General features: G+C 32.5%; 1 protein-coding gene across 2 annotated transcripts; it reads left to right on the top strand.

Moving 5' to 3' along the window:
• The first annotated feature begins 10,027 nt into the window (after positions 1 to 10,027).
• LOC131638787 (uncharacterized) lies at positions 10,028 to 12,145 on the top strand. 2 transcript variants are annotated; one of them, XR_009294771.1, is made up of 4 exons: positions 10,028 to 10,132; positions 11,663 to 11,744; positions 11,838 to 11,933; positions 12,035 to 12,145. XR_009294771.1 is itself a non-coding variant. In XM_058909332.1 (3 exons), exon 1 carries the CDS (start codon positions 10,355 to 10,357, stop codon positions 11,627 to 11,629), a length of 1,275 nt encoding a protein of 424 aa, XP_058765315.1. In that variant the 5' UTR covers positions 10,212 to 10,354; the 3' UTR covers positions 11,630 to 11,744; positions 11,838 to 11,933; positions 12,035 to 12,145. The 2 variants fall into 2 exon arrangements, 1 of the variants encoding a protein (XP_058765315.1); XM_058909332.1 differs by lacking the exon at positions 10,028 to 10,132 and having other exon boundaries at positions 10,212 to 11,744.
• The last annotated feature ends 316 nt before the right edge of the window (positions 12,146 to 12,461 follow it).

Here is a 12,461-nt window from a genome sequence, read left to right as displayed (position 1 = left end):
AGTTCTAAGAGTTATGTGTGTCAAACAAGAGTTAGAACAACTTCTAAACATCAATTAGAAGCTGTTCATACCTCTCTTAGCCTTTCAAACACTTCCAAACCAAAAATCACTTTTTAACCTCCATTAAAGCTTTCTTTAAGCTCATAACTAGCCAAAACTTAAACCAAACACTTTCAAACCAAAACAACCTTTCAAACAGCTTCTATTTATCATTTGGAAGCTATCCATAACATCCAAACACTTGTCAAACACCTATAACCAGAAATCACCATTCAAAATTTCACAAAAAAGTCTCTTTGAACCAAAGTTTGGAAATTAAGTTTTACTCGTGTGTTTTGAGGCCTTTTGAGTTTGATAGCTTCTAAACATCGTATAGAAGCTATCTAAACTTCTCTTTTGCAACTGGAACATCATCTCCATTGCTAACTCACCATAACATTTTTGGTTTTAAGTGGAAATTGAGTTTGTAGTTGTAGGTACAATCAAGGAGTTTTAAGCATCCTAAAAGCTTCCTTGAGGTTCATATAAGCTTTCTGAACACTTCAGGCATTCCCAGGTCCATTGAATTGCCCCACTCGAGCTCATTTTCAGAGGTACCTTTCTTAAATTCGTGCATATTGATTTGAGCATTGTTTTGATTGAAACTTGTTTGATCATTTAATTTAAGTTTGAATTTTTAGGGTTCTTAGCAATTTTCCAGAAATTCATGCGTTCAAAGTTGAATAAATGTGTATTAAGTATATGGTCGAATTCGTGCTTCCTTGTTGATCATGTTAGGGTTTTAATTTGTCAAAATTGATTGAGTTTTGAGAAAGTTTGAATTTGGCCATGGATGATGTTCGTGGTTGTTCACATGATGAAGATGAAGTTGCTGGGAAAATTTGAATTTTTTTTAGCGCGCGTTTTTAAAATATATGGAATTGGAAGTAATTGCTAAACGACTACATCGTTTCAGCACAACTGGTTACACACTTTCCCCTTAAGCGCTTCATGACCCTTAGGTCTGGGGTTCAAATCCCCCTCGCCCCAGACCTTTTTATTTCTTTTATTTTTCAAGGCTTTACAACTTGTTTTGTGTTATGTTGAACTGTGATCATTCCTTTGTCACTACGCGCGCATAGCCCAGTTGGTGGTTATTTTGTGTGGTGATCTATAGGGCGTGAGTTCAAGCCCTTGTGGCCACACTCCATTTCTTTTTTATCACTCATTTCTTTAAGTTTTTATTAAAATTTGAAAAATCACCAAAAATAGAAAAATTAACCTTTTTAATCCATTCTTTTTTGTGTGTCTTATTTAATTAGTGTATTTTAATACCATGATTAAAATCCCAAAAAAATATTTATTTTGTCATCATTTAAAAATTAATCAAAAACAAGTCTTTTAATATTGAAAAATCAACAAAAATAGGTTTCTTTTGAATATTTCTCTAAGGTAACTTAGCATATTTTTGTCAATATTTGTTTAGGGTTAGGATAGAATGTCATTGATTTTCTCATGTACCCTTAGACCATTTCTCTTAAAGAAATTGGTATTTAACAATTATAATTAATTAGGTTTAGGTGTATGTTTTCAAAACCCTAATTTAAAAACCCTAATCAAAATTTGCAACATGTTGATATTTGTCTATTCATGTTTATCTTTGTACATACTTGTTGATTTTTAATCCATGTCTTTGTACTTAAATGTTTAATCTTGTCTTGTACATATACTTGTTGATTTTATGTCCATATGACTTGTACTTGTTATTAATGTTTATCTAACCCAATATTTAATCATCACATTAATCATTCATCATTCATACATGGTTTGAATCCAAGGGTTTAGATGCATTCATCTCTTGCTTGTTAACACTCATTTGTTTGTTCTTGTACATACATGAGGTATTTATTGTTAATTGTTTAAGCTTGATGTTTTATCCAAAGGATGAGAATGATATTGACTAAATTGTCAAGGTACTTAAATTCTTTTCCAACCTCTTTTACTTTTGTGCAAAGTATTTTAAAGCTTTCCATTTGTTTATGGTTTAGTATTGTTAAAGCTTAATCAATCCCTTTTGTTTTGAAACCTTGGTATTAAGAATAGAATTATTCCCGGTGAAACTATTCTTGATCCATCGATGTTGTTTTGAAACCTTGGTGTTAAGAGAGGAATTATTCCCGGTGAAACTTCTCTTAACCCATTGACTTTGTATTTTAAAGCTTGGTCCTTCTTTGATTTGTTTTAAAATTGTTAAGTATTTTAAAGCTTAACCTTTTAAACTTATTAGGTATTTTAAAGCCTAATCCCTTTTCCAAAAATTTTAAGTATTTTAAAGCTTAACCTTTTAAACTTATTAGGTATTTTAAAGCCTAATCTTCTTTTAAACTTGTTAAGTATTTTAAAGCTTAACCCTCTTTTAAAACTTGTGAGTATTTTAAAGCTCAAACCCAAAAAGATTTTGGCCACTTTGGCCCCTTTTTCCTTTTTTAAAAAGAGGAACTACAGAAGCTCTGACTTCCCTATTGCACTTAAGGGGTATGTAGGCCTAAGATGCGATATCTTATCGAGCTCACTTTCAAAACCTTTTCTTCCCATCCCTACCCTCTATTTCAAACAATTTTTTCACATAGGATTTTCACAAAAAAAGTTATTTATAAACAAAAGAAAATAACATAAAAACAAAGAGGTTCCCATGGAGTACCATGGATATGAGGGGTGCTTAAAACCTTCTCCTTGTATAACAAACCCTCCGTATCTAGAACTCTGATAAGTTTATTAGTTTTGATTTTAAAAACTTATGTAGATTTTATTCTCTCTATCACCCATTTCTTTTGGGAAACTATAAAGCACGGTGGAGACTCTGTTTAAAATGATCTAAGTCTTCCCATGACTCTAGTCTCACCAAATTCACCGCTACAGTTGGTTAACGTTATTACTTGACATATGAAGAAATAGGAAGCCCTAGCAGACAAAGTGATAAGCCTCGGGTGAAGAAGACAAAGAGAGAACGAACAAAGGATGCTATGAGGAAGAAGAAGACCTAACTTCTAAAAAAGGTTACTTTGCATGTCGTTGTCTAGTATGAATGTGTGTTTCTGTTGTTGCGTATTTCTGAAATGATTAGGTTTCTAAGGTTTTTTTGCCCCTTTTAAAATCTGCTACATTTAGTGACTCTGATATGAGTGAGGATTATTATGATGAAAACTTAGACAATCTTGTTGAATAGATGGAAACCATGAAGGAATAAGTAAAAGTAAGAAAAAGAAATGTGAGGAAGGAGAGAATGAAAGTTTATATGATAGTGAGAAGTTAGATAGCGGATGTGATAGTGAGGAGAGTGATGCACCAAGAAAGAAGAAGTATCCCATTTTTAAGTTAATGAAAGATATGTCTCATTATAAATGGGAGTTAGGAACTTATTTTAACTCAAAAGATGACTTTAAGGAAGCAATTAAAACCTATGCTATCCAATGTGGTAGAGCTCTTAAGTTTTTGAAAAATGACAAGCAAAGAGTGAAGGTTGTGTGTAAGGAAGGCTGTCAATGGGAGACCTATTGTGGAAAGCTTCCTAATGAGGAGACTTGGCAACTTAGGACATTAGTTGATATTCACAGTTGCTCCAGGGAATAAAATGTGAAGATGATGAGTACAAAATGGCTTAGCAAGAGGTTGCAAAACTTATTGAAAAATAATCCTAAGTTGAAGCTAAAGGATATAAAGGAAAAAGCTCAAAAGAAATGGAATGTGGGGGTTAGTAAGACAAAGGCAATTAGGACCAGATTTGCAGCCAGGGATATGGTTGATGGCTCTTTTTTAGGAGATTATACAAGGATATATGACTATTGTCATGAAATTCTAAGGACAAATCTTGGTTCAACTGTAAAGTTAAATGTGACACCAGTACAAGAAAATGTTGAGGACAAAAGGCCTTATTTCAAGAGGTTATATATTTGCTATGCTACTTGCAAAAAAAAGTTTCAAGTTATGTAGACCTATTATTGGTCTAGATGGATGCTTCTTAAAGGGATTTTGTGGAGGTCAGATTTTGGCAGCCATATGTACAGATCCCAATGACCAGATGTTACCTATTGCTTTTGCTATGGTGGAAGGGGAAACTAAAGATAGTTGGTCTTGGTTCTTGGAACTCCTCATTGATTATGTAGGTGGTAGGGAAGAATGTAGAACCTATACATTCATTTCTGATCGGCAAAAGGTACCACTCTATTTAATTTTTCATTTTTAGTTATGGTATAATGTGATTGAAATACAATTTGATTAAATTTCCATTTAATTTTGCAGGGTCTTCTTCCTGCAATGGATGAATTACTACCAAATGTTGAACAAATATTTTATGTAAGATACTTATACAATAATTTCAGGAAGAAGTATCCAGGAAAACTGTTGAAGGAGATAATTTGGAAGGCTGCAAGGGCTACTTACCCACAAGCACCAGGTGCAGACAGACTGGATGTAATATCCTATTTTTTTTGCATATTGTGAGAATACATGAGAACTATATTGGTTGAGTTAGAACTATGTGGCATTGTGGTAATTAGAGACTAGTTAGGGGGCATTTTAGTCCTTGCACCTTGTCTTAAGTCTTAAGGGCTGTTTGGTTTAGCCATTCTTCTCACCTTTGGAAACAAAAACAAAATTGTAGAGAGAAAGGGAGAAAGAAAACGTGAAAGGAGAAGAAGGAAGAAGAAGACCATTCAACACTCAACCTTGCATGCACCATTATTTCAGCAATCTTCATCATCTACTTCTGGTGAGTCTCATAGATAGAGACTTTGGGGAGTTTTGTGGGTTTATGTCAATGTGAAAGGATTAAGGGTTTGAGAGTATATGTTCCATAATCCTTACTCATGCATGTTTTAGACTCTTTTCTAGTAGTAATTTGTGTATGCACTATTACTATGTTTTATTGTTCAATCAAGGATGGATGCATGTGAATATTTGGGGCTGGGGAACCCCAATCACGTTTCTGAATTTTCTGGGTATAGCAGAGTTCGCTGAAGCGAACTTTGGTTCGTTGTAGCAAATGGTTCGCTATAGCGAACTGAGTAGCGAATAAGTTTGGGAGTTGACTTGATTTATTCGCTGGAGCTCGCTACAGTTCACTGTAGTGAATCGGGGCTTCGCTGGCAGTTCGCTGTAGCGAACTTACCAGTGTTAAAAAAGTTTGCTTTTGTTTGAGTTCGCTGTAGCGAACAGAAGTTCGCTGTAGCGAACTAGTCTGATGAAGAATTGGTATTTCACCCCTATGAGTGCAGTTTCGTTTCGAAGGCCTCTTATGACTTGTATGGTATTATGATATGTGTTTTAATTGTATAAGACCATGATATAACCATGATCCATTGGATATGCTTGTATGTTATGGAATAAAATTGTGTGGATTATATTATAGCATAATTATTGTTGTTCCGTTTGTTCCGGTTGAACATTCGGATGTGAATGCCTTTGTGATGGCTGATATCGTGCTGTATGGTTTCAGAGATGTGTATACTAATTCGACCCTAACGGTCCTACACAAACGAAGCGCCATATTGCTCACATGCATATGCTTCGAATCCCTGGGGCGCCATCTGTCCTTGTTCGGTTATACAGAACGTTTCGAAATTCAAATCCTCCCGCCTGATTTCTCTTTCGATACGTGGCAACGTGATCTTTAACGAGAATGCCACGAAATACGCCAAGCTTTAGTACTTTTTGTATTTCGAGAAAACGCTTAAGTCTCAAAGACAATTTATTTCGATTCAGCTTCGATTTCAATCATCTTCATCTTAAATAACATCCTCGGACATGGCCATCAGAAGCCATTTTTTCTTCGAACTCTAACTCTTCAAGAAACATTTTCTTTAATCGAAATCTCTAGCTAACAACAGGTCAATTGGCTAGTAATCAAGAAAACTCACAAGATAGAGATGCTCCAGATACAAATCCTCCATCTGATACATCATCAACTGAAGTTGCACGAGGCATCACCATTATGAAGGGAATCATTCCAGATAGAGACAAAGGATTAATATACACTACGCCAAAATTGGTTTTAGGAAGCATACCATAGACAACACTTTTTTTCCCAAAGCGCTGCTATAAGTCCTAAAAAGAGGCGCTGGTTTAAGGCAGCACAACAAAGACATCGCTTTTACCCTAAACCGCTGCTATAAGTTAAAAAAAATTAAAACTATATATTAAATTAAGAAAAAGTGCTGCTAAATGTTACACGTACAAGAGCGCTTTATAAAAGCGATGATAGAGGCCACACATTTGAAAGCGCTGCTAAAGATGTTCTTTAAAAGCGCTACAATTGACCTAGAATGATGAGATTTTCTTTTATTTAAAATTAAAAGGTTCACCACGCGGATCAAACCCCGCCATGATAGACAATTTAATTTAAAGCGTTGCTGTTTAGTTTTTGTTCATTTGTGAGTTAAAAGAAATGGATAAATTAATTACACGAAAAACTATTACAGTAGAAACTCTTTAAATTAATACTCGGTAAATTAATAAACTCTCTAAAATAATAAATTTGTCCGGTCCCGACTTGGGCCAATGTAAAAAATTGAAAAACTCGATAAAATAATAAGATAATAACTTTTCGGGAGATCCCTTTATAATTTTTGGTCCTAAGAAAATCATAAATTAATAATTAATAGAAACTTAAAAAAATAATATTACACTCTATTGAAATATGATTCAATAGTTGTTTGTTTTCCTTTAAAGTTCAAAAGTCATTATTGATTTCCAATGCATATGAACACAGTAGTTACTAATTTACCTTGAGTCTCAAGGTTCGCTGTAACGTAATTTTAAAAGGCATAAACTAATTTTCCTTTTTGTTTGGTATGTACAGTATAATTACTTAAAAACTCTTTAAATTAATAATTATTAATTTATCGATAAATTAATAACTCTCTAAATTAATAAATTTCTCCAGTCCTGACATTATTAATTTAAAGAGTTTCTACTGTAAATGATTTTCACAATAGAAGAAGAGTGGTGGAGTACGCTGCTAACCATAATATCGTTTGACCTTTTATTTTACTTTTACCTTTTATATCTAACTATTATGTTATTATTTTATTTTTTAAAATTATTTATTTATTATAGTCTTTTGAGATATACAGTAGAAACTCTTTAAATTAATACTCGGTAAATTAATAAACTCTCTAAAATAATAAATTTGTCCGGTCCCGACTTGGGCCAATGTAAAAAATTGAAAAACTCGATAAAATAATAAGATAATAACTTTTCGGGAGATCCTTTTATAATTTTTGGTCCTAAGAAAATCATAAATTAATAATTAATAGAAACTGAAAAAAATAATATTACACTCTATTGAAATATGATTCAATAGTTGTTTGTTTTCCTTTAAAGTTCAAAAGTCATTATTGATTTCCAATGCATATGAACACAGTAGTTACTAATTTATTAATAAATTTCTCCAGTCCTGACATTATTAATTAAAAGAGTTTCTACTGTACCTGGGATTCGAACCAGGGTTATTAATCATCCAAAGTAAAGTTCGCTAGCAGAGAGCAAGTGTAATGTTTTGATAAATTTATACCATTAAATATTCTTATATAATTTATATTTGTATTTTTCTAAAACACAAATTAAAGATAGTTTTGCTCATTCCATGTCTAGCGTTTAGGGTTACTCATTTCATCTCAATGTTTCTTTCTCTCATGTCTACAGATATTCCTTCAAGCTTGGCACAATATTCTCCGGCCAACACTTCCTCCTTTGCAACACTTCCTTCTCTCGTGTCTACAATCAAGCAGTTCGAAGAGTAAATCGGTTGGCCCTCTTTCAAGCTTATCATCCTCAATAATATTGCAGAATAAAGAATAAGAAGATCCATAACTCATAAACAAGAAGGAACAGAAGTGAAAGGAAAGAGGGACCAAAGCAAACGTTACCGGAAAGATCATCTTCGCCGGAATTTCTCCCCGGAAATCGCCTTCTCCGACGTAGGTACTCCACCATTTTCCTTCGTGTTTTCTGGTTCGATTTTCCCTTGTTTGTGCTAAAAGCTATTATGATTGAAAAGAGCGTATTGCAATTGTTCGTACTTATTTCTTTGTGGATTTTAAAAAAAAAATTCCCCCTTTTGTGTTTAATGTTTGTGCTTGTGTTTTTTTAAATCATTGTGGTTGTTGTTGTGTTTCTAACTATCGATAGATATCGTAAGCAACTGAATTTTCCACTACGCAATTTAAGGTAATAGACAGTGTTGTAGTTAGTATGATGACAAACATGGCATAAATGGCTAACTACAAGTCAAAATTAAATGCCTTTTGTGAGACTCTGGTTTTGCTTTGGTTGTACTGAGTTATAATTCTCTTTGTTCAATTTGCTAATTAGGGCAATAGCTGCCGCTAGACGTGGTATTGGTTATTTGAAGCTGGTAGAAATAAATTGTTATTTATTTCTTGTTGTCACTTTGCTATGGTTCACTAATCATAATTTTGATTTTGTTCTATATGCTGTGACATTAAATTCTGTCTTGATAGTTTTCTGGCTTATATTTGATTGTCAAATAATTGTTTGGTGGCTGGCTTATAATGATTTGATACTAATGTCAGATAAGAAAATGACTCAGAATACCAATGCATATGAAGAGGAGATTGGGAGAATAAATATACTTTTTCTCCCATTGTTTTTTCCTTCCTAAAGGCAGAGTTTAAAACTTATAGATGATTTATTTACCAGTACTGATTTTTCTGGTTTTATTTGATACTCACTTACATGTGGACATATTTTTTAGATCTTTGTGAAAGTTGTTTCTAGTGAATAGATTTTGAGTTTTTAATTACTCATATGTCTCACTATGGATACTATTATTACTATTGTCTAGTGTCTTTGCAACTTGCTTTTACATTACATATTTATTCCTGGTTCTGTTGTTTGGTGTTTTTTTCTTAGGGTTCATCTTAGATTCTATTTTTAAACTAGGAATTGTTATATCAGTTTCTTCAACATCTCTCCTATATTCTTTATCACTTTCAATGTTTTTCTTCATTTTTTTTCATAGCACCAGGCCTCATAATTTTAGGGGCCACTTATTAAAAGTATAACGTTAAATTACACTATATGCTGATATTATTTGGTAAATGTTTAGCTGTATCTAATTCAAATGTGTCTATTGCCATAACCGAACAGTTAGATATTTTGCTTATTAAAGTATTGTCAGTTGAACGTACCACTGCTACATTTTTTAAATTATTTTTTAGTTTTTTTAGAAGGTGCTAAAATAGATCATAGTCTATTATAAGAAAAATAATTAAATTATTTGTGAGTTAAATGTATCATTGAGAAATAAAGTTGTTAATATATTATTATGATTAAATTATTAATATATTTATTACCAGTCGGTAAAAAAAAACTATTACCAGTTTTTTTTAATCTAGTTAATATATTATAATTTTTTTTACTAAGTCAATTTTCTTCACGCCTACCTCTTAGTAAAAATATTTATGTATTTTTTAAATAGTATATATATATATATATATATATATATATATATATATATATATATATATATATATATATATATATATATATATATATATATATATATATATATATATATATATATATATATATATATATATATATATATATATATATATATATATATATATATATATATATATATATATATATATATATATATATATATATATATATATATATATATATATATGGCCACTTGCTATTTTGGATTAGAATAGATATCATAGTTTTTACGGTGTGTTGCTTAATTTGGAAGGACCTTAGTTTGAAGAAATTGAGAGGAACACTAGCATTGCATTTCAAGTTCCTGCTAATGAGACTATAGCTTGACATCATTATCATTATTATGTTATTTTAATAATTGTGAGTGGCATAGAGTTAGTTTTGTAAATACACTTTTATTTTTATTTTTTAACTTTTTAATGATATTTAGTTTATATTTCTTTAATCTCATTTGAATCTAATAGACAATCATATTATTCTCCATTCTTTTTCTCTTCAAATAACTTTTTTATTTTATATTTTCAGAAATATCTTTGCTAGCTAGGAGTTATTTGTGAAGAGTGAAATCCTGACCGGTTCCAAGAATCTTACAGTATGTGGTTCCAAAAGTTGTTGACTTTCTCTATAGGTAATTAGTTGTTCTTTTTCTATAGTTGTGTGACTAACTAGCGTTTATTTATGTTCTTTTGAAATAGTTGCGTGAATAATTATAGTGTTTTTGTTTACTTTAATTAGTAGTAATTCCATGGATAAAAAGTGGATGACTGCCGATTGATTGTCAAAAGAGTACGAGAATGGGGTATTGGAATTCGTTAAGTTTGCTGTTGAACATGTCGAAGACTCCAATCGAATGAAATGTCCTTGTTTGGGTTGTTATGCGGGTCGGGTTGACGCAGATGGATTGAAATCGCATTTACTGACGCATGGGATTGATCGAAGTTATAAGTGTTGGATATATCATGGTGAGAAAATTAACGAGAATGTTGAACTGGGGGAGAAAAGTAATACGACGACCTATGCTCCAGACGACAATGACACGGATACATACGATTGTGATCGAGTCGAAGAGATTGCAGAAGCACTTGAAGAAGATCTTAAGGACTGTCCCAAAATGTTTGAGAGGTTGGTAAGCGATGTAGAGAAACCGCTGTATAAAGGTTGCAGTAAATTCACAAGACTGTCTGTGGTATTAAAGTTGTACAACTTAAAGGCGGACAATGGATGGTCGGATAAAAGTTTCACAGAGTTATTAGCCCTTATGAGAGATATGCTTCCGGAGGATAATGTTCTTCCTAATCGAACCTATGAGTCCAAAAAAATGTTGTGCTCTATTGGCATGAGCTATGATAAGATACATGCTTGTCCAAACGATTGCGTTTTGTTTCGAAACGAATATGCATCGTTAAATGAGTTCCCTAAATGCGGTTTATCTCGATATAAGAAAAAATTGTCTCCAGCAAAAGTCTTATGGTATTTTTCTATAATTCCGAGATTTAGGCGCATGTTTCGTAGTGAAACCGATGCAAGACATTTGACTTGGCATGCAGATGAAAGAATTATTGATGGAAAGTATCGACATCCGGCAGATTCACCACAGTGGTCGAAAATTGATGATGATTATCCTGATTTTGGAGAAGAAGCAAGAAACCTTCGATTGGCATTATCTACTGATGGAATGAATCCACATGGTTTTCAAAGTATCTCACATACCACATGGCCTGTGATTCTTATGATTTATAACCTACCCCCATGGTTATGTATGAAGCGTAAGTACATGATGATATCTATGTTAATTTCTGGGCCTAAACAACCAGGGAATGACATGGACGTATACTTGACACCTTTGATCAATGATTTAAAGATTTTGTGGGAGAACAGTGTGGAGGTTTATGATGGATATAGGAAAGAAAGTTTCAATTTGAGGGAGATGTTATTTGGCACAATCAATGATTTTCCAGCATACAGAAATCTATCAGGGTATAGCATTAAAGGTCAAAAAATGTGTCCTGTTTGTGAAGATGGAACCGATACGACGCGATTGGACCTTTGTCAGAAGAATGTGTTGCTCGGTCATCATAGATTATTACATTCGTGTGTATATTTATTTATTTATTTGTTTATGTGAATTGTTCTAAATTATGCGTTTATGTTTTATTAGCGTTATACAAGTTTTTCGAGCATAAAGAGGAAGTCAAGTACCAAAGAGTAAAGCCAACAACATCACATGGATTCGAGTGGAGGTATATTGATTAATTATCACAATTTTGATTAAATAAATAGTGATGATACGTGATAAAACTTAGGCCTTATCCATATTTTCTTTCCATGTGTAGTGTCCTGAGCAGCGTAACGAAGTAGATTGCGGTTTTTACATGTTGCTGTTTATGAAAGAAATTCTTCTTTTGAATCAAATAGAGATTCCGTCCAAGGTATGGATTTCTAACTTAAGAGTTATTTTAATATTTAACACATATTTCTCATATAATTAAATAGTTTTAACTTAAACATACCATGTTATATTATTTTGTAGTACTTTGATGAATTCAAGTGTGCTACTTACTCAAGATCTAAGTTTGATGAACTTAAGGAGGATTGGTGTCAATTCATGATTGAGTTGAAAGTTGTATAGGTATATTGAAATCTTACTATAATTGATGAGAATTTTGAGTATAGCCAAGTGCATGTTGCAATTTTGTTGTTCTTAAAAAGAAATTATGTTATTTGTTGTTTTTGTACTCATCTTATCTTATGATTATGCAGTGTTTTCTGTTAGACGCTGGCCTGAGGATCTAGAGGGGGGGTGAATAGATCTCACAGAGTTTTTCGGAATTATTTCGAACTAAAGCGAAAGCGGTTCTGAATCGACTTGCGTCTATTCCGGACCGTTATTGCAAGGGTCGTATATGTGACAAAACCACAAGATAATTGAGATTAACGATGAAGTGATATGTTATCGA

Source organism: Vicia villosa, unplaced genomic scaffold (assembly GCF_029867415.1).
Source record: "Vicia villosa cultivar HV-30 ecotype Madison, WI unplaced genomic scaffold, Vvil1.0 ctg.002417F_1_1, whole genome shotgun sequence".
Lineage (NCBI taxonomy): Eukaryota > Viridiplantae > Streptophyta > Magnoliopsida > Fabales > Fabaceae > Vicia > Vicia villosa.
Note: the sequence above shows the minus strand (reverse complement) of the source record. Positions and strands in the feature narration are given on the sequence as shown.